The sequence below is a fragment of the Magnolia sinica genome, chromosome 12 (assembly GCF_029962835.1).
Source record: "Magnolia sinica isolate HGM2019 chromosome 12, MsV1, whole genome shotgun sequence".
In the NCBI taxonomy this organism is placed as follows: Eukaryota; Viridiplantae; Streptophyta; class Magnoliopsida; order Magnoliales; family Magnoliaceae; genus Magnolia; species Magnolia sinica.
The window spans coordinates 80,753,351-80,778,906 of record NC_080584.1 but is presented as its reverse complement, the minus strand read 5'-3'; the positions used below and the strand labels follow the sequence as shown (position 1 = coordinate 80,778,906).

The window sequence follows — 25,556 nt, the reverse complement described above, 5'->3', positions numbered from 1 at the left end:
ATACCATTGAAAAATTCTTGGGGGCCATTGTTTTGGATCAAGATTATATTTGTATTTTTGCTTCATCCATATCTTTATGATCTTATGAACAAGTTGGATGACAAATAAACATCACTGTGGGGCCTAGAAAGGTTTCAATAGTGGAAATCATTATCCCCACTGTTTCTTGTGGTATGATCCACTTGATATTTGGATATGCTTCCATATTGGGCTCAACCCCTTAAATTATATGAAAAAGCAGATGGACGACATGGATAGACTACGTACGCCCAACTGAGTTTACTCAGCACGGCAAGAGCGTACTGAGTCACTCAGTACGCAATCCGATTTCTCAATGGTGTATGTTTCCATTTTCACTCATTCCTATCACGTGGTTTTCCTGAGTCTTCTCTTCTACATGACTGTTTTTGTACTCCTCTCCTATTTGAGCTTGCAAAACCGATGAACAGAGTGAATTTCTCATAGATATGTGGAAGCGAAGTTACAGATGAGATCATCCCACAAAGTTCTACCACATCATGCAGTGATCAGATGATCTGGTCCATTAATCACCTTTACGAGGGTGGGCCATAAGAAAAGACTCATCAACCAAACTTCTTTTTGATGTTCGATTGAGGAATTATATGATCCTTGACTGAGGAAACCGGTATGCTTTTTTGTTAGTTTTAGCTCCATGGGTCGAACATCAAGACCGTTGGTCTAATGTGGCCCCTATTGCAGGTGGATTGTTGCTCTATTCTTCTTTAGCGTCTATTTTTAAGCCATGAATTGAAGCAGAAGAATGATAGCATGGAGCGTGGGCCCGCATAAAACTCTACCTTGAAGTATGCTAATCACAGAACTGTTGTTCTTGTGGATCATAACATTATTAGTGGGCCATATCCCAAAAATCATGAGAAATGGACTGTATTAACCATCCAATAAGTGACATCCAAAAGGAACTGTTTGGTTAGAGGATAGCGGTCCAAATTGAACTATTAAATTTCACTGAAATAGCCGTTAGAGTTGTCCAATCACTACAATTTTTGGCTCATGTCCAATCCTGAAGGTGGCCCACCAAATCAACAGTCCTGATGGCACACAGGTTTGTTGGGCTGAGATGCCTTAGTTGGTGGTCCGTCCACCAACACATAACCCAGATTGAAATATCATAGCCACAGAATGTTTAGCATTTCCTTGATTACTTTTCCAATCTTGGGGAGTTTTAGCACATGAGTCATCTACAATGAGACCCACCATATCAGCCCACCCGACGACTGAACCATGGACCATGCTTGAACCCAAACTGATCAAGCCGAATGGCTCAGGATGGAGCCCAAAACAACCGACACAGCTAATGAAATTTTGGAACAAGAAAGCAAATAAGGCTCCCAAAATTTGGAACCAATGGACCCCTCCCTCCGTCCTCATGCGGAAGCCATGATGGTGACACATAGTTTGGGCTCCTAGAATATGGCACCCTTGTGGCAATCTATTTGATTGTATTGAAAGGACCAATGAATTGGGATTTCCCTATTGGTCCAGGTCATTTCGGAATAAACACTTTATACAGCCTAGGTTCTCCATCATGGTTGCATTGCAAGTGGTACTGGAAAAACACGTGGGCAAGCCATAGAATAACTTTTGGATCACTCATTAATTTTTGGAAGTGGGTTTAATTTCTTTTACACACATAGGCACACCACACACCACACACAAGAGACCACACCACATTGGCACTCGATCACATGATCTCGGTGTTTCAGTCGCTAACTAAAAGCTGGCTAATTAATGCTAAGGGCCCAATTGAATACCTAATAAGTAACTTTTTAACTTACAAAGTTAATAAGTTATTTTTTAAAAAGTTAGTTTGATAAACATTATTATAAAAGTAACTTAGGTGATGGAAGCAACTTATCTCCGTAAGTTTTAAAATTTTGTCTTCCAACTTTTAAGTTTTCTAATTTTTAGCTGAAGTATATATTTATCCATTGAATAAGTAGAAACCGAGATAAGCTACTTGGGGTATAAGTAACTTATGATCCAAATGCCCCTAATAAATTCTCTCTTGTCTACATATAATATATTGTTCACGTATATATACAACTTCTTACAAGGAATATAATATGCATAAAAATTCCAATATATATATATATATATATATGAAAAAGGTACTATACGCTCGACCTTACCATGGCACTCCGTGAGGTCGAGCGCTGTCAACTTGCTAGCTGTCAGATGGAGAAGTTTGAAATCAACGGCTCGAGTTAAGACGGGATTTTCCCGTGAGAGACCGGTCGTTCCGGTTACATGGAATCCCAACCCCTCCACCTCTCTCTCTCTCTCTCTCTCTCTCTCAATTGGCACCACCAGTCGCGGCCGCCTCCACCTCTCTCTCCCTCATCTCCCTCAATCGGTACCGCCAGCCGCGAGTCCGCGACCGCCTCCACCTCTCTCTCCTTCATTCCCTACCACCACGATGTGCAGCCTCAGATTACAGGTAAGACCCCTACCACCACGCTGTGCAGCTTCGGATTGAGCCTTACAGGTAAGGCCTCTGTTTTTTGGTCTTTTCCCTGTTTTTTTGGTATTTCATTAGGTTTTAAAGATTTATCAAAAGATAAATTACTTCTATCTTGCAAGAAAATGGTGCATGATGTGCCAAGTAATGGTATGCAGCAGTTTTCATTTAAGTCAGCTCTGTTGGTAAAATATGTCATTTTGGAGGAACTATTTTATCCTCGAGCCAGGGATATGTTTATACAAGTGGACCCATGGTTCAGGGATGAGGGATCCAGACTGTTGACCTGATGGGTGCTACCATGGATGGATCATGTTCTAAAATATCACACTGATTAGAAATTCCAACCTTCCAATCCTTTTTCTTTCTGCTGAATGTGGAGTGGCTGCATTTTTTCTCATAACCATCAATTTGCAATCATGAAAAATTTTTGGGCATCCTTGATCTTTGGTGGGGCCCATGAGATCAATGGTCTATATACCAAACCATGACCTCCACTTGTACTGTCCAGCATATCAGGACTCTGTTCACACCCGATTGGGATCAGACCACTGGCCCAACACCATTGTACAAATCTATGGCTTTCCAAATTACTGTCCAAATTACTGTCAGTTTTGAAATCGAATTTTCATATGTGGAAATTTCTTAATGTTAGAAATGTAACACCAATTTTCTTTTCCTACTTAAAAATCAACAAATTTCATGCTTCATATCAACAATTTTCTGTCTTTCTCCCCTTTTTTCGAATATGCTCGTGTGTTCGCCTAACAAAACTCTTGATGTTGAGATGTGTGCTTATTTCACTATCAGGAAAAAAATTGAAATTTCTTTGAATTGGGAGTCATAAGTAAGAAATTATACCTCTTATTTTCAATAAAAGGAGAGAGGATCTGAGCCATAATGAACACAAAGGTTGTCAATGCTCAACATTCTTACATCAGGGTTTACTACTAATGAACTAATGGACCTTGTTATAGATGGTGAATGTCACAAAAATCTTGTAAAAAATCAGAATTTTTTTTCCAGATTGGGTGATCCTAACCCCTTGATGGTTGACTTGTAGAAAGTTGACAGAAATTTGCAACAATTCACATTTAGTGGAAAACAAGCAAAAGATTGAAAGAGAGGGATCTTTAATCTGGGATATGATTTTGGGTGTCTGCAAATTGTGAAAACTAGAATAGTCCATTCAAACATTGAAAATTCCAAATTTTGATTTTATAAGATCTTATTCTCGTCTGGATGAAATCTGATTTCTAAGAATCAAAATGGATGGTTGCGGTTAGACCTACAATCATGTTCCTTGAGTTGTGTAAATTTGATGAAGGGCTTATGCAATAAGATGCTTGATAGTGCATGTGTGTGCAATCCGATCCATCCATCAGGTGGGCCCAACCATGTAAATGCTCTTGTTTGTCTCAAATTCAACTCATAACCTAGATCCAAAGAAACTATGGGCACCTGAACCCGATCGGATCCGGGTGCATGTCTTCGAGAACCAGACTCGAACTTGGGACTTGAAGCTGGTTACCCAATCCAAATTACTAACAGTTTTGTATTTTTAATTGGTGAAGCCAGTAACCTTGTTGACTTGGACAGTGGCAGAAGATTGCTAGTGGCCTTGTATTATTGTATCTAGTGTTAACACTTGTTCCCTAACCTGAGATTCTAGCAAATATCCTAATCATGCTAAGCATACTTCTTGAAATTGGATCTACTTGTTGATGTCAGAAATGTAACAGAAGCAAGTTACATAGGAACCATGAGAAAGAAAAAGTTCTCTATGATAAAGCAGTGGATCACACTTCGTTGTGTGATAGAACAAGAAGATAGATGGTTTGGATGATAAAACACATGCTTCTGGGTGGCCGGCCTAGAAAGTGTTCACTTCACCTATAGCTACGGTTATAATCCGTAGCAATTAATAACGTAGCCATCGGTTTCTAAGATTAGTTACATTTGCAGCTAAAACTAGAATTAGTGCTACGGCTATACTATCAATAACTATGGTCAAAATCCGTAGCTATTTCCAATGTTAAAATTTTTTTCAATAGTAGTGCTTTTACCATTGCTAGTACATGACCTGATAGACCATACCCAACACCAGAGAGACAGATGACCCTAGGGATCTGTATAAATATGCGGTCAGACATGTTCATTGTGGAAACATAACAGTGACATATCTATACAATAACAAGATAACATTTATTGTAATATATTTCCTTTAAGATCCATAAAAGCAGGATCTAAAAAGATGAAAGCTGAAACAAGGCTATGACAGTGGAGATCACTGACTCCTTTTCTAATAAAATTCAGATTGATCAAAGAAAATAAAAATGGGACTCATTTCTTCTTATGCTGCTGAATTCGCTTTTCAAGGGCAAAATGCTTCTAAAAATGGGTTGAGGTTAAGTTCGCCTTCAACTAGTTGTAGATAAAGTACAAATTCCAGCAAGCAACTTGAACCACTCTGAGGGCCATTTTCTTGATCTTGTTCATAGCAGAGAATTGCTTCATATGCATATTCATTGTAGAAATCATATGCATATTCATTGTAGAAATCTGCCAATCCATGAATTTATCATCCCAATATCCGTATTGACCCACACACAACTTGGGCTTGAGCGGCTGCAGTGTCTGCTTGTTTACATCCCTCAACTCTTGCACTCTTACATCAGAATCATGCTTCAAGCAAGGGGCCGACACCCTCCAATTCAACTACAAAGATGAGCGACCGTTCTTTTTAAGACCAACATCATCATCTACAGATGTAAGTGGAGCCTGCTGAAGCTTAGAAGTGGGGTTTACCTCACCATCTCTCAACTGTTCAATCTTGGCCTCCAAGGCATCTAGACCTTCATATGTGAAATCCTTGTGATTGGGTTGTAACTGGAGCCACCATCTTGTGTCAGCCTGTAGATTTGAATTGCCAGGATTCCAGTTAATAGGCATGAGACTTGGGGCAGGCTGATCTGGCCTGCTTGCTGCATCATTACCAGATGCATCAGACTGCAGTTTAGATGATGATGGCAGGCAGCGAGTTAGCTCTGGAGCTCTCTTAGCATCTTCTTGGACAAAGCAACGGCCGACCCTTGCTTCCGCAACTGCCGACCCTTGCTTCCACAGCTGCCATCACCTTCTCATTATTCAATACATGTTCCTGAAGCAGACAATCTTTCAGACAAATGGGTGGAAACATTTAAAACAGGGCATCATTTCTAACTATTGTGAATGCAAACGAAATAGAAGAAATGATGAGATTAAGGAGGTGATTAGCACTATTCCATGCAGTAATGGGATACTTAATGATGCAAGTGCAGTGATGTTGGAGGGTACAAACAAGAGCTTTTACATGGTTGGGCCCACCTGATGGATGGATCGGATTGCACACACATGCACTATCAAGCATCTTATTGCATAAGCCCTTCATCACAAAGGACTGTAGATGTTCACTTTGTCCATGAATACTAGTGATAGGCTAAATTGAATATTCCCATTGGAGGATTGGATCAAGTCTCGTAACCATGAGGTCCATTATCCTTGGATGGAATTAACTTGATCACACACTGGTTTTAACTCATTCTTAAGTCACTTAGCAGCTGACACATGGATGGGAATGTGTACCACCTACATTAGGATTCCATGAAAGCCTCATATACACTAACATGAGATCCATTAGTTTTCCCAGGACTTTCTAGATACATCTTATAAATTAAAACCTCCATCGAGCCTTTTAAAGTTTCCTGGCACCTCAAATTGTTTTCACAAGGTTTCTCCATCATTTTTTTTAAAATTGTTAGATATTTTTAGTTCACCATTTAAGTATTTTTATCTTTATGGAAATTCAATGGTAAGCTTTTAGCTGTCCACCTATTGTTCTCACATGGGATTTTGAGCCAAGAGTAGACACTACTCATAGTGGAAATGTTGGGTGCATGTAAGAGATAGGTTAACAGACATTTGCTAATGTATGGCATATGCTGCAAATACATTTGTAGGAATGAGAACTGAAAGTGGTTCTCCAAGAGATACCCTAGGAGCCTCCTATTTATGATCCTGTCCCCAACAGGGGTGGGTCATAAGGGTCACACGTCAATATATGGGCTGATCCAAGCAAAAACTGTGGGTAAATCAATTGGAAACAATCTCGAAATTTCATCAATGGGTCATGCTGTGAGCTTGAATCTTAATTTGGCAAGAACATTCCACAGGACCATCACCAGGTTCATATGGCAAAACAAATTTCCTTTGTTCCCCCACTCTTTTAATTCTACTTTTCTAACTGAACCCAATGACAGAATAAAAAAATGCAAGAAAACAAGGAACCAGTGGAATAAATTTCCTACTGATACTGGATACACTACAAGCAAATTTTTTGTCATAATTATAAGTATGAATACTTTTTTTCAGTAACTAGAAAAACAAGGCCATCAAAAAGAAATCTGCAAAAAAACAAAAAGTAGGCTGAATCTGGCAGTGCCAACTAATTCAATTGCATTAATTACTCAGTGAAGTGGAAACAACCAAACTAATTCAATTGGGTGAGCGTTTGCAATTCCACTTGGTTTCATAAAGGAAGTTCCAAATGCATCCTTATGAAATCAGTGTGCTTAATCAAATTGATAGAAATCTGAACTAAGCCAATTACTTAGAAAAAGGTCGTTTATTGATTGGATGAGTGTTTATCAGTTGTGTATCTAAATGCAGTCTCAGTAGAATCAGTGTTCTAAACTAAATTGATAGTGAACTAAACATAGAAATTTAGTTACAATTCTATTGTTTATTGATTGTGTTTGTAATTCAAATCACTTGCATATCCAAAGTTCCAAACACAGCCTTAGAGAATCAGTGCACTGAATTGAATCAACACTGAACTAAACTCAGCAAATTTCATAGTATGAGCAAAAGGTTAAACAGAGATGTCGACAGCCAAACAATAAATACAATTACTGATCAATTCCTTAACATAAATATCACACATAAAACTTGTTTGATTACTTGTAATAAGCATAAAAGTTAGACTGCAGATCTGTTTTACATACATTGGCTTTCTAACTGAATACATGGATAAAGCTACAAACAGCTAGTGAAGTGATCATTCTAGCTGATGAACTCACAAGCGATGAGGAACATCTATGCTCAATTTGAAGAATCCTTTTTGAAGAAAAAAATTGCCCATCCTTGACAAACAAGAGACGTATTGACTCATATCAAATGAAAGATGGAGCTTACATGCTTGGAGGGGAGAATAACTGTAGTTCTTCTGATGGGAGCTGCAACCAGATCAGCTACAGCAAGGAGAATGGTCTACAATATGGTGGAGGTGAACAGACGGGGGTGAATGACAGCTATTTCTATGGTGGGTTGGATGAAACCCAGAAGATATTCAATGGCTTCAATGGGCCGTGGGGATAAGTTCCATTAGAGTATGGTTATGAATGATAGCTTTTTCTACGATGCAAGTGCAATGATGTTGGAGGGAACAAAGCCCAAGGGAGGGATATGTACAACTGACTGTAAAATCATAAATTGGATTGTTCCGGTCTATGAAAGACAAGGGAAAGCACAAAATCTTGCAATCATACCAAGTCAATTAATATTTCTCACTTATTTACTTCTATGTATGTTATTTGAAAAAAGAAAATGTTATTCAAAATTTCAACGACCTTAAAACACCGATCAACAATAGTTGAATGTTTCACTGTCCTTGAAACATGCACGCAAATATTTTATAATAAGAATATGAAAATATAAAAATAAAAAATGCACGTTATTGCCATGAAAATGAAATCAATCCACATCGTCAACATTAAGAGTAGTGGATGCTTCAATCTTCCGTAATCTATAATAGGTATCTTCTTAGTAAACAATTTCAAGTTATTCCTGCATACAAAATGACCAGAAAAATTTTCAGTTATACATCCACTGAAACTTAACTATATGCATGGAAAGGAAAAGAACCAAAAAAATGTAGTTATCAAAAGGAAAAGAACATATATTTAAGTTATTGTTTTAATAAAAGGGTTAGAATTCGTACATGTAGCCGATGGCGCAAGCTTGTAGACATTTAAGACACCATGCCTTTGGTACCGATCAATCTAATCATGTGAGATTATATAAGTACGTGAAAATCAAAAGTATATATTAAGCATTCATTAATAAATGCCTTGATAGTTATTTTTTAATTACCTTGATTTAACATCCTACCACGACCCTGTACTATATTTTTTCCTCTTGGCCTACCAACTGCTTTTCCCTTTCCTCTTTCAACGTTACTGCCATAACTGTGGAGATAATGAATGTAGTTTAAAATAATGCAATGTATGTAAGAAATCAAATAAAAATACAAGAAAAAAATATATACCTGGCTTCTTCAGATGCATTATCAAGTTGGTTATATATAGGACAATTTCGTTTATCATGCCCAATAACCCACTTGTTACACCCACGACATAACTTACTATTCTCCTCCCTGCCAGATTTATATCTTTTACTCGTTCGGCCTTTAGTACTAACAACCATCGGATCAAGTACTACGTAAGAGTTCTTAGAATGTGCATTGAACAATAGATTGCTTTCACCACCCTCAACATTCTTGTCAATACTAGTTTCTTCTTCGACTCCACATTTTTGACGAACATTTGCAACCAAATCTTCTAAAGCTGATAACACAGGTTCCATTATTTCTGGAGTCCTCGTTCCTTCATTTATTAAATAGTTCATCATACGAGACATTTTATTGCGCCCCAAGATGGTTGACTCATCAATGTTTGAAGACAGAGGAGTTGAGTCACTTTTATTTTTTTCTTTCGCATTTCGGCCACCTTTTAAGTATATAATGAAAAGGCATTTTTATGATGGATTCTTCCTTAAACACAACTAATAAATGCCTGCAAACAATCCCACGAAATTCGAAGCTCTGACAAGTACAAGAACCGAACCGTTCATCATGGTTCCAAATAATTGTATACATTTTATCATTCCTTCTATAGTCGAATATATTATATTTACTTAATGGTCCTTCCCTTACTACCAACTTATTAACAAGTAAAGCACTTGCCTTCACTTCTACTTGAAAGTCATAAAATACTTCTCTTGTATAAATTTTTGCCATCTCTATTTCAATATCAATTGAGGTTATTGCTACAGGTATACTATATAAAGTGTCACAATCCGATTTCAACTCATTATGCCGACGTTTTTGTAAAGCGCGATCATATCCTTCTGCAAATTCTAATAACGTTGACTTATGACTTACAAAATAATCAAAGAAGGCATTCATACCTTCACTCCGTTGTGTCGTTGACATCCCTGCATAAAATGTTTTCTTGACATAAGCTGGAATCCACATTTTACGTATCGTGTACAAATCTTGTAACCATTTATTTTCTTCAAGATTATAATCTACAATCATTTTCGACCATAATGCATCAAATTCGGCTTCCTCATCGCACATATATACACAATTTCTCCAATCAGTGTTGAATGATGGGTCCTCATTAATTACTTTACCTAACTTCTCTGGAAGCTTCTGAACAATGTGCCACATGCACAACCTATGCTCGGTATTCGGAAATACACTTGCAATTGCAGCAGCAATTGCTGGATCCTGATCTGTGATTATGGCCTTTGGAAGCTTCCCACCCATAGCTTGTAACCATGATTGAAATAACCATTCGAAATCTTCAATGGTTTCACCAAACAGAAGCCCGGCACCAAACAAGATCGATTGCTTATGGTGGTTGACTCCGACAAATGGACCAAAAGGCATATCAAATTCATTTGTCTTGTATGTTGTGTCAAAACATACAACGTCACCAAAAGCTTCATAGTCTATTTTTGAAATATTATCTGCCCAAAAACAAGATGTCAATCTACATTCATTGTCAATTTGGATTGCATAAGTAAAATTATCATCATTCCTCTGTTTATTTTGAAAGTAAAGAAGCAACTCTTGAGCACTTTTGCCATGTTTGTCACGCCTTTGAATTTTTAGAGCATTTCTTGCATCTTCATCAATAAAACCCATTTTCTCAGGTTCTCCAGCTTCATTTGTAAAAAAATTTAACACTTTAGCTGCGCCAATACCTGCTTTTCTCATGTTATCCATGACAACCTTATGAGAATCTGTAAAATGTCGATGTGATCGTAAACAATGAACCTTACTTGGACTCATTAAATTGTGACTATGTGCTTCCACAAATGTCTTAACTTCCCATCTATCTGATCCATTTTTGTGAACTACAATCTTTACCCTGCAATCACATCTTGTCATGGCTCTTGGTCTCTTTTTATGATCTGTTGCTTCTATATGCTTGCGATGTCGATACCCTTCCTTAGAACATATAAAACTTCGCATAATTGTTTCACCTGTTTTCATACTATTCCGCGTTGAACCTTTTCGTATACTAAATCCACACCATCTAGCATATTCATTGTAGAAATCATATGCAACATTTTCAGAAATGAACACCATACCAACTATTGGTTTCACTTCCTTAGGTGCTTCTGGAATGAAATCATATGGATGTGAGATTGTTTCTTCATTATGATTTGTCTGGTGTTCATTATGATTTGTCTGGCGTCCATTATGATTCTCTACACCTGCATTAGGTTGTGACTCCATTTCCCCAACTACAAGTTCAAAGTAAACATAAATTCGGTTAATCAAAAGCTACGAAATAAATGTGAGGGCACAAAAATTACTATTTATAAATGAAGAAGAAAAAATATATTAAAAGAAAAAAAAACAATAACAACCCTTAGCTTAATCTAGTAAATCATATTGGCATATTCTACAAAAGTATTAAATTACTCTCTTCTATATAATTTTAGGAATTGAAATCAATGAGCATGCAAAAAAAAATTATTTAATTGTAGAAACATAATGATGAAGTAACCCTTGAATCAGCCCAATTAATCACTAATCAGGAGAAAGCAATAACTATTCTGTTTTCAAAACATAAGACTAGTGGAAACATGAGAGAGAGAGAGAGAGAGAGAGAGAGAGAGAGAGAGAGATGCCACTGACATATAAAACTTCCTTAGACATGTGGCTCTTGGCCTCTTTTTATGATCTAAAAAAAAAAAAAAAGCTCAAGCAGGCAACCCAAATGCTAGGTTGTCACATGTTGGGCTAAACTTCATTCATACCTCAAGCAGCCAACCCAAATGCCAGGTTGCCACATGTGGAGCTAGCAAACCTCTATCTTAACAATTTGGTTGTATGAGCCAAATTGTCATTGGGAGCACAATACACCTGTTGTTTGGGCAGCATGGAAAACAGAACCTGCATTAAATGGGCATTTGCTCTTCTTCTTTCTTTTCATTTTTTTAATTCTTCCACCCGGAATCACAAGTCAGATGAGAACTGTTTTGTAGCACATCTCATCACCCTTGGGAACTATGGTCACCCAAATAGATTCCACATGCCTCTCATTCAAGCATTTAAAAAAAAAAAAAAAAAAAAAAAACAGAGAGAGAGAGAGAAGGTAGTGGAGTCATTTGATCCTATGGCAGAATATGACAGTTGATATGCAGATGCTCAAATTGTACATGTGACATACATTAACTCAAATTAAACTGACTAAATTATCGAACCCACTGTCCCGTAGTCAGTCCCAAATTCAGGTTGGTTGAATAACCTAACCTCTGATTCGTGGCCACTTGTTAGTTTAAACATCCAATAATTGTGTGATCATCAAATAACCAGAATAAGATTTTGAGCCTTCAATTTCGAGATTTGAGGGCAAGTGGCCTGATTTAGGAAAATTTTGGGAAATTTCAAATTTTCCAAAATTTCTACCAAATTACTTGCAATCTTACTCTCCAAACATGAATTGAAACATGGATGAGGCCTAATCTATTGATTTATGATGTTTTTGTGAAATTTCAGGAAAAATTTTTTATATATACATTCTTCAGGATTGCAAATTCTTCATGATTGCTAATTGATGGTTATGAGAAAACATGCAGCCACTCCACATTCAGAAAAAAAAAAAAAAAACCTGCATACAAATTATTCTTGTTGATGTTAATGGAACTTGGAACCCCGGCCCATGGCTGTGGAGATTCCGTTTGTCACAGAAGCTTGACCGCATTATTGCGGAATCACCAAAACATGTGTATTTTCATTGTCCAAACACTAGAAATATATCAAACACATGATCCAGAGCATCTCAATCTGGAAAAAAAAAAAAACAAAACCAAAATACAGGGGCCTTACCTGTAAGGCTCAATCCGAGGCTGCACAGCGTGGTGGTAGGGGTCTTACCTGTAATCTGAGGCTGCACGGCGTGGTGGTAGGGAATGAAGGAGAGAGAGGTGGAGGCGATCGCGGACTCGCGGCTGGCGGTACCGATTGAGGGAGAGGAGGGAGAGAGAGGTGGAGGCGGCCGCGACTGGTGGTGCCGATTGAGAGAGAGAGAGAGAGAGAGAGAGAGAGAGAGAGGTGGAGGCGAACGTTGCTGGTGGCGGAGAGAGGGCTGCACGAGGAAGTCGCTCGTGGCAGGGATTGAGGGAGAGAGACGGCTGGTAATGAGGGCGATAGAGAGAAGGTTGCAGGGGTTGGGATTCCATGTAACCGGAACGACCGGTCTCTCACGGGAAAATCCCGTCTTAACTCAAGCCGTTGATTTCAAACTTCTCCATCCGACGGCTAGCAAGTTGACAGCGCTCGACCTTACGGAGTGCTATGGTAAGGTCGAGCGTATAGTACCTTTTCCCATATATATATATATATATATATATATATATATTATACAAGGTCATTTTTAATAAATACACACACCACCAGATATATGCAAGTATGGCGCACGTGTAACATAAGACAAATGCTGTCCATTGAGGTGTGCTGTGAGATCAGAAATAAGCAGATGGGTAAGAAAACTAATTAGGTCGATGTTTTCACACCAATAAATTTGTTCAATTTATTACAGCCTACTTGATTAGTGGATGCGACCGAGTCTTGGTATAAGGTGTTAAAGTCCCTTGATATACGTTGATATACCATCCTCTAATGACTCGAGATTTTAGAAAAAGTGGTTATTTGATATGCTAGATAGTGACACCCACATGTTTGCCATGCTGGTATATATAGTGGTGTGAGCACTGGCTTCATTCACATGTACATGTATGTGTACTTGGCAGAGCTCAAATGAAATATGTGAAATGGAATACAAGAAAAAAATAAAAACAAGTATGCTTGACAAAACACTAATAACTATGGTGTGTGCTAATCTATCATGTGACAGTGCTCTCCTATCTTCGTTGCAAGATCCTCAAGATCCTTCCTCACGCCCTCCTCCCTGTCTTCAATTTCCTTGAAATTGTCAATTTGGCTTTTCTTTCCCTTATAAACGTACTTGACTCCTTTTCTCCCGCTGCCCTCACTGGCATCTTCTTTGCCCATATTGCCCTCCACACCAGTAGCATTATTACCTTTTGGGACATTCTTGCTCCCTTTGTTGCTGCTCTGGTCTGGCTTCATCAGTAGGAAAGTCGGCATCTTTACCACGTCCAGATAATTGACCAAATCCTATTTATCATCCATGATTATTTAGGGGTTGCAATGAGTCGGGTTGGTACATGGATCAAATGGCCTAACCTGCTTTTGATGTGGGTTTGACCCCAGGCTGGGCTTGGGTTAGAAATGTAACCCATTTCAGGAAGTTTCTGCAGTCTGGAGATGCGTGGAGCTCATAGAGATGAGTGTGACAATTCCACTACGCCCATCAAATTTGCAAGACCACGACATGACAAGAATCTAAAAGTCAGGCAAATCCAAAACTAAGTGGGTGACACCACATGAAACACTAGGAATGAAAATATACACCGTTGAAAGCTTATTGGAGCCGACTATGATTTTTATATGCTCTCCAAATTGTTCATAGGGTTATTACAACGATAAATTGTAGGCACAAATATCATCCTGATATAAAACGTTTGTGACCCAGCAAAGTTTCCAATGGTGGGTGTTCAATCCCCACTGTTTTGTGTGGTGTGGCCCATAGGAGTTTGGATCTAGCTGATTTTTAGATTCCTATCCTATTGTGGTCTTTAAAAACTGATGGATGGAGTGGATCTATTATAGGCATCTTTGTGAGCCCCACACAATTTCTAACTAGAGAAAAGTAATGCATGTTTGATTTGCCATAAATTAAAGGAATTGTGTCATCATTGCAAGTTTACTCCAATTAAATTAAACACAAAATAGTCAATCAAATACCTATATATTTAGGAGACAAGTAAATGAATTTATAGTCATCAAACTTTTTCACATAATTACTATAAAAGTCTTAAATCAAACAAAAATATTAATGTATAATTTTGGTGATGATTTAACGTTGAACTAATGTAAAAATGTCATTATTACAATTTTAACATGGATGAACCAAACACAAGAATCAACAATCAAATGCAACTAATGTCAGCGGACAAATAAAGTAATTTATATTCATTACACAATTCCTCTAATTTACATATAATTATGGCAAATCAAACGGGCTCTAAATCAGGTTTAAATTGAACCTAACTTGACTTGACTCGTCCCACCTGAATATGCCATCTTGCATCGGGCCAAATGACCCAATCCAACCAAACCCAATAATCATAATAACAACATGAGAAGAACAATAAAAAAAAAAAAATGCATATATATGCATGTGCATACTTCGAATGGGCTAGGCTGTGCATGCTCTTAGCCTCATATTCCATTCTGAACTAGGTTGTGGCAGGTCAGGTCTGGTCAGTCGAGCCTACCTCTCTACAATTGAATGGTTCTTGGATGGGTTGGGCTTGAGCTTGATGAATTTGAAGTAGGCCGGGTTAACCACATGGTAATGAGTGCATGTTTAGTAAATGGGTCGGGCTCAGGCTGGTCCTCATCTGGCCTGAACCAACCAATTTCAACCCCTAGAATCATAGCTAGGGGTGTACATCGAGTCGAACTGAGGTGAGCTGGCCTTTGCTTAACTCGGCTCAGCCACTGGCTGACCTCAGCTTGAACTCGGCTCGGTTTGGTCAGCAGCTCGGGCCGAGTTTAAGCTAAGATTGAGCCGAGTTCGCCATTGAGGCATTTCCACAAACACCTGGACTGCACCTTCAAAACCCATCTGTATGTGAAACAAAAGCAATGGTTTTACAGGTATTTTATCAAATACCTTCTAAGCAACATAAAAACCAAAAAAACCAAAAAAAAAAAGCTATTTGTTTCATGTACATACCTTCCTAGCCACCAGCCACACTTCGTTGAGTCATTTTATCAAACACTTGGTGAGCAACATCAATGGCAAAGTAACCAAGCCACCGAACTGGTTCGATCCGAGTCGAGCTGGGGCCAGCTTGAAAACTCATTTTCGAGCTTAAAAAAATCAGCTCGACCCGGCTCGAACTCAGCTTTTTCCCGAGTCGAGCTAGCTCCGTTCGTGTACAACCCTATAATATTCATAGCTAAGCCAACAATATTTGGGCCTCTACACCCATGACTAGAGGCTATGGGCTCAGAAATTAATTAAGCCAGACTAACCAACGACCACCCCAATGGCTGGATTCAGGTTCTTGTTAGGCCTCCATAGAAAATGTTATCATATCTAGGCTGCGGGACGGCCCGTTTATTTATCGTGGACTCTTCGTAGAGTTTCAATCCCGTCCCACGACAGGTCGGACACAGAAGCATCAACAGCCAGCCCGTTCCATCGACATCTCCAAGCATGATTAGTGGACTTACCAGGAAATGATCCACATCAACGTTGGCAAAGTTTACATCGTTGAATTCTTTCACGAGCTTCTGCAAGGGCTTCTCCGCGTTTTTACATGGCTCGCACCATGTGGTGGTGAAATTCAACACTATCTACATTTTTCAGAATCATGATTTTACTAACAATGCCGAAACATAGCAAAAATCAGTTTGCTTAGCCCCATTTGGTTGCGTTGCAAAAACCAAGTTCATCTCATTTTTATGTCCTCAAGATCATAGTTTATATTAATCACAGGTTATTAGGATTATTTATAATCCTCAACAAGATCTCTAATACATAATTAATGTTAACTAAAATGAGATGAATTCATTTTCAATTGGCAACCGAACAAGGACGATCTCGTGGCTTGAGAGAGAATGTTTACCAGTTGGTTTGGTTTCTTCTTGGACTCTTTCAAGAAGCTTTCCAATTCAGATTTCTTCTTGAAATGGGGAATTCGCCGAATTTGCACCAGCGATTCTTCGGGTTTTTCAGTAGTGGTTGATGATCCATTGGCCTCTTCTTTCACGGCTGATGATTCATTAGCAGTGGTGGCCAATAAATCTTTTTTTGTAGTGGTTGGACAGCACGAAGAACAGAAATTGATATGGTCCATTTAAGTTGCCCACTTTAACTTAGAGCTATCTCACCTTCCTGCATCCTCCTTTCCCATTCTACTTATAACAAAAATCATAGATGAATGGTAGGGTCTACGCCCCTGTGGTTTTCCTAGTTGTCGGATTCCATACACACAAGCCACTAGTTTGACAATCCAGACCGTTGTTAGCAATGAGAGGTGAAGGATACTAATCCCCTTTGATATTGTGCTTTTGTTTTAACAGTTCTTGTGTGGGCCACCGATTAGAGGGTAGAGATCTTTTTATATGGTAGATTACGGTACGGTGGCATCCTCTGCTGATGATGAGGCCCATGAGATGAATGGTTTAGAACAACGAACCTTGGGTCTCACGTGTATTCAAATGTTGAAGATGACTAATACGGTGTGGATGGTGCTTGGAAGGGTGGAGAGGCAAAGGAGATATGCCTATGAGATTAGATACTCCCAAGTTGAGGTTGGTCTTATATTCGTGGAATGTAAGTATAGGACATATGATCACATCAAGAACAACGAATCTGATCTGAGAGAATTCAATGGTCCAAGTTTAATTACCAGTTAGTGTGTGTGTATATGAGTCATGCTTCCCAGCGCACCTACGCACATGCGCACCTTTGCACACGTGTCATGGGTGTCTAATCTGAACGGTCCATGTGATGCGGAATCCCATGAAAGCCCTTGTGACAAATTTTCACCATGATCTAAAATTCCGGTGGGCCATAGTAAAGAGAAATGCAAATCAAGGGAGGAAACTGTTTTCATTTTTCATGGCCCATCAAAGTTTTAGATCAAAGTAAAACTTGATCATGGGGGGTTTTCACGAGGTGCTGCTTCACATGAACGGTTCAGATTTTGGATCCACATCACGTATGGTGGGTTCTCAAAAAAGTTGGTATGTAGTACGTACGAACTGGTTCGCAGGTGAGCGTTTCCGTGTGTGTGTATATATTAAATTTTATTTTACACATGCACACACACCCCCACACACCCACGCTGGTGGAATTTCACCACCAGGAGTTGAAACTCCTGAGAGTCTACCACCCGGGCAAGAGTAAGGAACCTAATTACCAGTAAGTATATGCAGGCGCATATGGTGGCGAGTATTTCAACTGCCTTGTACACGTGTGGCTTAGCAAGCCTAATGGTATACCCGTGTAAAATTGGGTTTTGCTAACATTTCATTAGCAAAGTCTCTTAACCTTTTGAATAACACGTACGATGTCTAATCATCGATAAGAACGATTCATTCAATAGAATGATTGGGAGAGAACCATGATATAAGAATCATGCTGATCTGAAGATCTTGATCCTTTGAGCAGTGCCAGTTTGTTACAACTATTTATTATTTATGGGCCATAGATCATATGATTAGAATGATCAAACCAAAGTGCTTTGGAATCATAAGTAATATAAAATGACATGGATGGAATATAATTTTCAAAATGATTAGACTAATTATTTTGTTTTTATGCTTAATCTTAATTTTCCATCTTTCATTGTATTAATTTGATGTTTGGGATTATCTGATTGGTGTGACTTTTGCATCATGACTTATTCCTAGTTGTATGAATGAATGAACTGTTCAAAGAATCTGGATTTTTTGATTTCCATAAATAGAAAATTCTTATTTGTTGCAATATGATTGGGCCATATCATCATACACTGCAGATAACGCAGTAGTGCTTACAATGTCAGTAATGATTGTGGACCAATTACTACGTAGGAAAACATAAATTTTATGTTTATGACAAGTAGGGGATTCAAACGCCTGTTCAAATCTAGCAAAACAGAAAATTTCCGTTTTTGCCAATCAAAGGATCCAAACTCTCATTTAAATTGATGATGACATGTGTCATTTAAAAGCTATGATAATGTTGCTGAAGGCTAACCTATAAATATGAATAGAGGGAAATGTTCAATGTCCTTGACACCCAGAAATAGGCATCCATCGATATAAAACCATACACATGGTGTAGTATAGAAGGCCCCCACCATCTATGAAACTTGAAATTGATCAGACAATGGTATCTCGCTGATGGTGAGTGGATTAAATAGAAAATTAAGGAAGATGTAGCAGCTGTAAGCAGACTGGTGTGTGTATTAAATAGAAAACCGAGGGAGATGAACCACCTGCAAATGGACGTTCTGGATAATACTTCTATCTCTGCATGAGGGTCCCACGGTTAGGGTATGTAGGATGAGCCTAAGTATGTATTAGACCCAACTAACTGCTGGAACCACAATCGTGCGCACCAATCATACATAGCAACGGTGGTTTTGGGCTGGGCCAAGGACTAAGGCTGAGCGCTGAAAGTCGGGCGGAACCCAACCGACCTGTGACCGGCCCGATATTGGGTTGGGCTCGGGTAGGATGTATCAGGTTTGGTCTCGGGCTTGGGCTTTATAAACACCAACCTGATAAAACTTGGGTCAGGCTTGGGTTGAGGTCTTGGGTTGCCCGACTCAACCCGAATCCGATCAATATATCAGTTACTTATAAATTATAATTGAGTGCGGATCGTTTGTGTTGAAGGAACGCGAAATTTTAGTGCCATTGGGTTTCATTGGTCCACGTCATTTGACTTAAGCTAACAAGATAAAGCGGATTTCTCTCTCCCAAATAGATTTTGTGCCACACAATACAACTTTTAAAGGAGTAGTTGTCCTATATTTTGGCTTGTTTGTTTAGAAAAATGAAATTCTTTACTTATAAATAACTACATATATAATTAATAAAATCATAGGTACAAAAAATAAGACCTGTGTTGATAGGCCAACACTTTCAACCCTACTAAGGCTTGGTAGGCCCCTAACTTGGCACGAGGGTTGGGCTTGTCCCGGTCTGTTTTTCCGGTCTAATCTTCATGTGGGTAACTGGTAACTGGTATATGTGATGTAGGATGGGTAGAAGACATTTGAGTGGAGGTTGGGACTGCACAAATTCAGGCCAGAGACAATCCAGGTGGGCAAAAATGTCTTAATTTCGAAGACCATAGCTATTGGTTTCCCAGCGTATCACATACTGTTGGAAAGCAATTAAAGAACTCCATACATCCCTATATGGCTTCTTAAAATTTAGGGGTTACCTAAGGATTCTAAGTTAAATTTACTAATTTTAGTTAGTTTTATGTTTTACATTTTTAGGGTTTTAAGAGTTCAGTTGTATTTTAATGTTTTATTTTAATTATCAAAGGGTTTTTATTGTTGGAGTAACAACAACTCAATCACGATTAGCACACACTTCACAAATAACACACATAAAACGATAAGGGCTGTTTTCTTGAAATTGTAGGATAGTAGAGTATATTAAATTTTTTCTATATCTCTACACTACATAGAAGACTCTTTTATAGACATGATGTAGGCACCTAACACTTGAGAGATTCTTGCTAAAAGCATTAATCAGCAACTGACATGTGGCTTGACCACATTCAACTTAGTTACAACAAACAGTGAGAAAATAGTAGAATTTCAAATGTTCTTATGACCATTGGGTTTGAATTATTCTCAACATTTATAACTTTTGGTTGGATTAAATATTTTTTACTATTTATAATAATTTTATTATTTTCAAAACGTATTCCATTTCAAGTTAAATTAAGGTAAAGGGTCTCTAAAAATTGAAACAGTACCCAAAATGATTCTGAACTGTTTCTCTTTTTCTGCAACGCCTCGTTTAGGAGCGGTTGCAAACCGCTCTAAAGCATTTAGGAACAGTTTAAAACCGTTTCTAAATGACGATTTTGGTGTAGTGTCTTGACAGAAGCTTTGTTATTTAGTTCTTAACGTCTATAAGTTTGCCGCACCAAAGATGGTCTTGCACCAAAAGTAACCTGGATTGAAAGATCCTAGCCATACCATGCTTAGCCTGTCCCAAACAGGGACCTTAGATTTCGAGCCTAGCTAAGCTTAATCCTCCTACTAAGTTTAGTAGCCCGAGCCTTAGACGTGTGACTAACCAAACGTTATTTCTATTTTGTTATCTTACCATCAGAGTGATGGACATTTTTTGGACGGTGAGAAATGAAAAGCATCCAATGCTCTTGTTTGAAACAAGTGTCCACGAACCAGAATTTAGGATTGTTCAACCAATCTAATCTTAAAACGCAGCTTAGCGGCAGCAGGGTTCAACAGTTTAGTTAGTTTAATTTGAGCTAATATATATCACATTTATCATTTTTAAGTGCCTGTGTATCAAACCTCACATGCAGACAGAGTATCCCAAATTGCCATTTATTCCCAATTTTATGCTTTTATCAAACTGCCTCCACCATTTGGCTCAAAATGTGTAGTCAATCTATGCTATCTCTTTTTCTTCCCCAAAATGCTCTCATCTTTTCCAGGCCCACCATAATGGTAATATAAAATCCACTCCAACCATTGTGTTCTCAAAATTTAGACCTAAGCACAAAAATAAAAAAATAAAAAAATCAGATCAATCTTTGTTTCAGATAAGCGTGTTGTCTTATACACATTTTCCAATTTTGTGGTCCACTTGAACCATCGATGGGTCGCATTTTTGGACTTTGGACCTAACATGGGATAAAACACACGGTGGCTATAGTAAATTTCTGATAAACATCAATGTTGGGCCCACCCAAGCAGCTGACATCTTGTTCACGCGACAAAATGGGAAGCGAATTAGCTACAGAACATGACAGCAGGAGTCTCGTTAATGAAGTGAAGTCACCACATTCTGTGGGCTTTATCATGATGTATGTGTTATATCCACACCGTCCATCAATTTGGAGAGAATATTTTAGGGCATGGTAAAAAGAACGAGGTAGATCCAAATCTCAAGTGGACCCATCATAGAAAACAATGGGGATTGAACGCCTACCATTAAAAATTGCTTTGGGCCACATAAGCTTTCGATCAAGCTGATATTTGTGTTTTACCTGATCCACCTGGGATTTTGGTCCCAATTTTTTTTGGGACCATGTCCTTAAATGAGCTGGTGAAACGGACAGACTGCATAGATATAATAAAAATACATCATGGTGGGCCCTACAGTCAGGGATCCATCAACTTGGGCAGCTCTGATGATGGGCCACCTTGATGTATGTACTGTATATCTACACCGTCGATCCGTTTTTATGGCTCATTTTACGGCATGACACAAAACACGAAGTACATCCAAATTTCATGATCTACCATGAAATTTGATGGGAAACAGTAGTGGTTAATGACCATTAAAAACTTCATTTAGGTTATAAAAGTTTTGGACCATTAAACAGTGGTCAATCACCATTATTTTCATATAGTATGGTTCAACTGAAATTTAGATCTTGCTTATTTTTGGGTCATGTACCAAATTATGCTGAAAAACAGATGGACCGCATGGATATATAATACATGCACCAAGGTAGGCCCCACTTTCAAGACCATTGATCTGTTCCGTAGCACAATGGATGGATTCTCTCCTTTATAGGACCATTTTAATCCTGCAGTTTTCTTCATACAATTAAACGGCTAAGAAGAGAAATACCTCAATGGTCCACATTCAATTGGGTGTAAAAAAAACCCCAATAATGAATTATATTTATTGAAACTCCATTCAATTAAAAAAAAAAAACAAATATCGTTTACTATGATCAGATTTATAAACAATAATGAATTATATTTATGTATAAATAGATGCAATAAAGAAATTTAACTCCTAAATAATAAACACATAAATACGACAACTGGTCCCGCAATTCATCTGGTAATCGGTCTTCATTTTTTGACACTTGGTTCGGATTTCTTATTTCATTCGTCTATGTATGGTTGTCAATCCACAACGTTAGCTGGCTAGACTAGTGAGTGAACCCATCATAGTTCGTACAAGATACAATTAAAATAATACACACAAGTAAAGCATAAAATTAAAGAATAAAAATCAGAAGAAAGTTATGCGAATGGTGACCATGGAAAAACCTCAATCTTTCAAAATATGGACCCCACACGTAAAAAAAGAGGCAAAGGATAAACAAGGAGCAAGTCATGCACGCCGAACCCCCTATCAATTTATTTATAATAACTTAGAAAGTCGTATAGATGATGATTATGGAAAGACCTCAATCTATCAAAATGTGAACCCTACACGTGAACAGAGAGGTAAATGATTGACAATGAGCGATTCATGCACCTCAATTCTTTTATCATTTTATTCACGCATGTGTAGAAAGTTTTACAAATGATGATTGTAACGACCCTAATTTTTTAGTCATAAAAGACACGGATTAACCAAATTAATAATTTAATTTTGTGATTATTAACAAAACTAAGTACTTAACTTGGTAGGGACACTTTTGGTGAAAGGATAGGTCAAAAAAATCTCTATCCGGAAACAAAACATGGAAATCAGAAACAAATTTTGCAGATTTGCAATTCTACACGTATGTTCCATGGCACCTTTGATGGGACTTCGATGTCATCGAACTTAACCTTCAATGACATCAAACTCACTTCGATGTCATCAAAATAACACTAAAATTATCCATGGACAAAACATGAAAATCAAATTTTCTCGATTGTATCGAACTTGATTTTCGATGTCATTAAACTAACACCTAATATGTCTAGTAACCAACTGGAGAAAATTCGAAAATTCTTAATGGGATCAAGCAGCTGTTTGATGACATCGAATGGTTTGTCAATGACATCAACAGACCATGTTTCTGAATAGATTTAAGACATCAAAAACTACAAAATCTACATTGTTAGGCTGGAATTGGAAACAAGTAAATGCAAGTGCAAGTGCTTGTATATCATCCATCACACTGATAGAGTATCAACTACCTGTTCCCCAAAATTACATGAATCTTAATTGGTTGATTGGTGGGCATCTAATGGAGTGTAAAATAAAAAAGGGTTGAGTCAATCTACATTTGACCCAACTAACTTAAAACTAGGTTTGAACTGGGTTGGATTTTGAGCTTTCTTAGGTAAAAGTGAGTATGTACATAGACCAGTTTTGATCGATACGTCAAGGGTTTAGGGTTTAAGGTTGGCCCAAAAGGGAGGGGGGTGATTGAATTTGTTGGCTTGTAGCTCCTGACGTAGAGTAGGTCGCGCACACTTTCATGGCCAAGATGGATCAGAGAAGGCCTGATCAGAGGTGGAGGTGATCAGGACCATCAGAACCTTAAAGCAGTCGTATCTTACAAACCTAAAAGGGTTTTTCGACATATCATATATGATTTTTGTCACGCCCCAAACTCGGAAAACGGGCTCACAAAATTTTCAATCGCCGAATCCGGTGCCGACAGCCTCCGTAGTACCCCATTCTTGCTCCCAGCGCCCATACGCTAGATTCCGATCCTGGGATCCTACAAGGAGGATTTTCAGTACGATTTTTTTTTTTGTAATGGAGCATAACCACAAGCATAACCAAGTCACAAAACAACAACACCACATATTCACTATATCAAAAACTTTAAGTACAATGCGTAAGAAAGGAAAATACAATCTAATGAAAGTAAAAGAAACTCCAGAAGCTCGGCCGCACGCTCCAAGCTCAATGCTGCTGCAACCTAACACTACTTGCACGCATCTATCATGCATAAGCTTATAGAAAGCTTAGAGGGTGGTGAAAGTGTGTATAAGGCGAGTGCCAAGTGTACAATATCAGAGTAATGTGGAAATATGCGGGTAACTCTACGAATGCAATCAGCTATTCTAAAACGATGTGATGCAAGGCATGAATGCTATCGGCCATACCAAGGCCATGCGATGCGAGGCCTATGTAGCCAAATGTCATATGCGAGATGCAAAGTAAGCGTGCTAGTACTCATCAAGTATACATATTAGTACAGTTCATCTCTGGATGTCACCGGGGTCTAGTATACTCACATTGACTGCCTCCTCCCTAGCTGCACAGCCAAGCAAGTGGAAGAGACCACACTATCCGCCTGACCAGTAGTCTGCCAATACCTACCCGGCTCGTCAATAGCGGACTCATTTGTGAGCTGATCAAACTCAGCCTAGCTTATAGCCCCCTCACTCAGGCGGATAAGGCCACACCCTCTTCCAACAGACCACGACACAGTGGGAGACACGGCCTACTGGTATTCGGCACTCGGGCTCTCGTGTATCCACTCAGTCTAGACGTGGAGCATCTCCTGGTACTAAAAAGGTTTTGAGACTTTCACCCAAGGACATCCTAAGTGCCCACAGTGCTAGAACCAACATTTCCGGTATCCGATACGGCTATCCACGATGTGTCTGTGGAGCAACGGCCCTGATGTCGTTAGGGCGTGCAGTGATCAAGTCACACATATGTGAGATGCATGAGTTACATCATACAATCATGTAGCAATCTTGCGCGTACCACGCGATCATGTGGGATACTCCGTCTCATAAGGAGTCCCGTAAATGTTTCAGCCCAACGACTTATGCCATGGTCAAACATTCTTCATATCAAGCATACATATGATGCATATGGGCATGAATCATGGAGCTACACTACGCATATTATAAAGTGATGGATTATCAACAAGTATGGGCCTATTAATGGGCCCTAAGAAGAGTTACAACGCGGACATCTAACCAACATTATACTTACAATGTGGACGTCAAACCAACATTGTTTCCAAGGCATGACCCGCCATAAAATATCATTACATAAGCTGTAGGGAATCACACATTGCAATGGACCTACATACATCTCATTGGGCCTTGACCCATAGGCCTTAGATACATCAAATGAGCCGCCTCATAT

At 38.6% G+C, this 25,556-nt stretch overlaps 2 protein-coding genes and 2 long non-coding RNA genes across 5 annotated transcripts; all 4 read right to left on the bottom strand.

Annotated features, from left to right (window-relative positions):
* Nucleotides 1-8,334: 8,334 nt before the first annotated feature.
* On the bottom strand, nucleotides 8,335-9,300 carry LOC131220666 (uncharacterized). Its single transcript, XR_009158769.1, has 3 exons — nucleotides 8,690-9,300; nucleotides 8,538-8,598; nucleotides 8,335-8,383 (listed from the first exon to the last, which is right to left on the bottom strand). It is a non-coding gene; the product is annotated as an uncharacterized LOC131220666 (long non-coding RNA).
* A 69-nt stretch (nucleotides 9,301-9,369) lies between these two features.
* On the bottom strand, nucleotides 9,370-11,126 carry LOC131220319 (protein FAR1-RELATED SEQUENCE 5-like). Its single transcript, XM_058215267.1, has 2 exons — nucleotides 9,534-11,126; nucleotides 9,370-9,390 (listed from the first exon to the last, which is right to left on the bottom strand). The coding sequence occupies exons 1-2, from the start codon at nucleotides 11,124-11,126 to the stop codon at nucleotides 9,370-9,372; spliced, it is 1,614 nt and encodes a 537-aa protein (XP_058071250.1).
* Nucleotides 11,127-13,563: 2,437 nt separating this feature from the next.
* On the bottom strand, nucleotides 13,564-17,035 carry LOC131221868 (uncharacterized). Of its 2 annotated transcripts, XM_058217168.1 has the most exons (4): nucleotides 16,622-17,035; nucleotides 16,227-16,349; nucleotides 13,932-14,036; nucleotides 13,564-13,901 (listed from the first exon to the last, which is right to left on the bottom strand). In XM_058217168.1, exons 1-4 carry the CDS (start codon nucleotides 16,850-16,852, stop codon nucleotides 13,734-13,736), a joined length of 627 nt encoding a protein of 208 aa, XP_058073151.1. In that variant the 5' UTR covers nucleotides 16,853-17,035; the 3' UTR covers nucleotides 13,564-13,733. The 2 variants fall into 2 exon arrangements, with proteins under 2 accessions (XP_058073151.1, XP_058073150.1); XM_058217167.1 differs by having other exon boundaries at nucleotides 13,564-14,036; nucleotides 16,622-17,023.
* On the bottom strand, nucleotides 14,815-16,215 carry LOC131221869 (uncharacterized). The gene is made up of 2 exons (XR_009159628.1): nucleotides 16,126-16,215; nucleotides 14,815-15,663 (listed from the first exon to the last, which is right to left on the bottom strand). It is a non-coding gene; the product is annotated as an uncharacterized LOC131221869 (long non-coding RNA).
* Nucleotides 17,036-25,556: the final 8,521 nt, after the last annotated feature.